This window comes from Musca autumnalis, unplaced genomic scaffold (genome assembly GCF_047663935.1).
Source record: "Musca autumnalis isolate F117 unplaced genomic scaffold, ASM4766393v1 scaffold_5, whole genome shotgun sequence".
Lineage (NCBI taxonomy): Eukaryota > Metazoa > Arthropoda > Insecta > Diptera > Muscidae > Musca > Musca autumnalis.
Genome location: NW_027412088.1, coordinates 167,991,209 through 167,994,139, shown reverse-complemented (window position 1 = coordinate 167,994,139; position 2,931 = coordinate 167,991,209). Strand labels below are relative to the sequence as shown.

General features: G+C 35.4%; 1 protein-coding gene across 1 annotated transcript; it reads left to right on the top strand.

Annotated features, from left to right (window-relative positions):
• Positions 1-508: 508 nt before the first annotated feature.
• On the top strand, positions 509-1,815 carry LOC141406621 (alpha-tocopherol transfer protein-like). Its single transcript, XM_073992412.1, has 3 exons — positions 509-816; positions 883-1,252; positions 1,506-1,815. Exons 1-3 carry the CDS (start codon positions 515-517, stop codon positions 1,758-1,760), a joined length of 927 nt encoding a protein of 308 aa, XP_073848513.1. The 5' UTR covers positions 509-514; the 3' UTR covers positions 1,761-1,815.
• The last annotated feature ends 1,116 nt before the right edge of the window (positions 1,816-2,931 follow it).

Sequence of the window (2,931 nt, the reverse complement as noted above, 5' to 3'; positions counted from 1 at the left end):
AGGAAATAAATTATTCCACAAAGGGAAAAGTAAAATACAAAATACTTTGATTGCAAGAGGTCATATTATCCATTTCATATACCGAGATGTATATTTGTATACATACCTACAAATATTATCTAAATATAGAAAACTATATTCTAAGATCCAAACTATAGATCTAAACTTTATATTCGTGTTTATCGGATCTTAATTGTGATCTGTCGATCGTTATGGCGCAGGGCATAAAATACTTTGTTAATAGTCTTTGAAAAATATTTTGAAATAACCGCCGAAATAATAACTGAAAAATATATTTAACTAATTTGCAACACATACATTATATTTTATGGATTGTGAACTCTTCATTAAAGGCCTTTAACACTTTCAAAATGATCTTTCAATTACATTATAATTTTGTTTATTGATAAGAATAAGGCGAATGAATTCTTCAAAAATTATTTATTGTACACCATACTAATCACCCGCTAAGGCGAGATGCATTCAGTTGTAATCAACATTTCAATTGTAAAACATGGCTGCAATAAAACCACTCCCGGCAGTGTTACAAAAAATTGCCATCGATGAACTCAATGAAATACCCACAAGAATACCCGATGATTTGAAGGCCCTCAAGTTATGGATTGAACAAAAACCCCACCTCAAGGCAAGAATGGATGATCAATTTTTAATACAATTTCTGCGTGGATGTAAATATAGCATGGAAAAGGCTAAGGGGAAAATTATTAGTTTTTATACGTTAAAAACTAATTTTCCTCATATTTTCGGTATTTATGATTTGGACAATAAAAAATTAAGGGAATTTACTCGTTTAGGGTAAGATGGTGATGTAAAGAAAAATGCAATTTTTATAAAATAATAATTTCTTTAATTTTTTTACAGCTGTGTTGCCCCCCTGCCCACACCACTAAATGACAATGGTTGCCGCTTGATAATGTGTCATTGCAATTATAATCCCAACGAATTTCAAATTGAAGAAATCTACCATCCAGCCCTGGTCATGTATGAAATCTTAGCCATCGATGACCCCTATGCCGGTATTTGTGGTGTTATTACCATAATTGATATGTCCAAGGTGACAATGGCCCACATAATGCAAGCGAATGTAATATTCGTTAAGGCTGTCATAACATACATGGAAAAGTGTCAAACGTTGAGAATTAAGTCGATATGTTTTGTGAATATACCGTCAGTGGCACATAGTTTCTTCAAAATGTTTATGCCGCTATTATCGGAGAAGTTGAGACAAAGGGTAGGTTAGCATCCCTATAAGGTTGACCAGCAACCTGTTGTTGTTGGGGAGGCATATGTCATGTCAATTCCTTTGCTTATACGTCAAATAAATCTTCATTAAGAAGGATAACCCTGCAAAAGGCTATAATATAAACATGGCCTTAGAGTACATCACACTGATTGATATATTGTTAAATGATATGTATCACTACATCCCAAAAAACGTTGATGGGAATAATCTTCAATTTCCAATTGTTCTTTTTTCCTTGTAGATTTTCCTGTTTGCCAACCTGGAAGAATTGCAACAACACATACCCCTTAAGTATTTGCCAGAATATTATGGTGGAGAAAATGGCACAATGGAGGATCATATCAAGGGCCTGGAATCCAAATTCGATGAATATAGAGATTTTTTTAAAGGAAATGCCAACTATGGTGCCGATGAAACATTGCGACATGGCGAAACTTCAGATCTAGATGGTCTATTTGGTGTTGGTGGTTCCTTTAGGAAGTTAGAAGTGGATTAAATATTAAGGAAATATTTGAGAAAATGTGTTTATTGCAGAAATAAATGCAAACATAATGCGGTAGTTTACATATAATCCTATAAAGTTTATAAGAACCAATTCACGTTCGATGTTTTTTTTCTTAGTTTTTAAGTGTCTACCGATTCCGGGATGTTTTATTTAGAAAGCAACTGTAATAACCGTGGATATTTTGAACTTATAACACAGGTATTGAAAGGTAGATTTGTTGTCTATAGACTTCTTCAAGAGGTCTTCAGTTGCCTTTAGAAGGCATCATGAGGTATTCTTTTGGCTCCAGAAGATCCCAAGAAGTCTTCTGTCGCCTAAAAAAGACGACTTGAGATCTTTTAGAGACAAGGGGAGATTTATTGAGGAAGCCTATATGCAATAGAAGACATCCTGAGGTCTTCTATAGGCAACAAAAGACCTCTTAAGGTCTTCTATAGGCAACAGAAATCCTCATAAGGTCTTCTATAGACAACATAAGTCCTCTTGAGGTCTTCTATAGGCAACAGAAGACCTCTATAGGGTTTCTAAAAGAACAGAAGACATTTCGAGTTCTTATGGAGATAATAGAAGATCCCATGAGGACTTCTAAAAACAATGGAACACCTCCTGAAGTCTTCTAGAGTCAACAGAAGACCTCTTGAGGTCTTTTTAGGCAACAGAAGACCTTTTGGGATCTTCTAGAGACAACAGAAGACCTATTGGGATCTTCTAGAGACAACAGAAGACCTCTTGACGTCTTCTAGAGACAACAGAAGACTTCATTAGGTCTTCGTTAGGCATTAGAAGAGCACTTCTTTAGACAATAGCAGACCTCTTGAGGTCTTCTTTAGGCTACAGTCAACCTCTTGACGTCTTCAAAGGTAACAGATGACCTCTTGCGGCCTTCTAAAGGCAAACGAACGCGTCTTGAGGAAATCTGTAGATAACATCATACGTCTTGAGGTATTCTATAGACTTCAGAAGTCCTCATGATGTCTTCTATAGACAACAGAAGTTCTCTTGAGGTATTCTATAGATAACTTGAGGTCTTTTATAGGCAACAGAAGACCTTTAAAGGTTTTCTGAAGACAACAGAACATCTTTGGAGTTCTTAATGAGACAGCAGAGACAACTTCTGAAGTAGTTAGAAACTTCTCTTTCAAAAATTATGGTCATAGGCCCA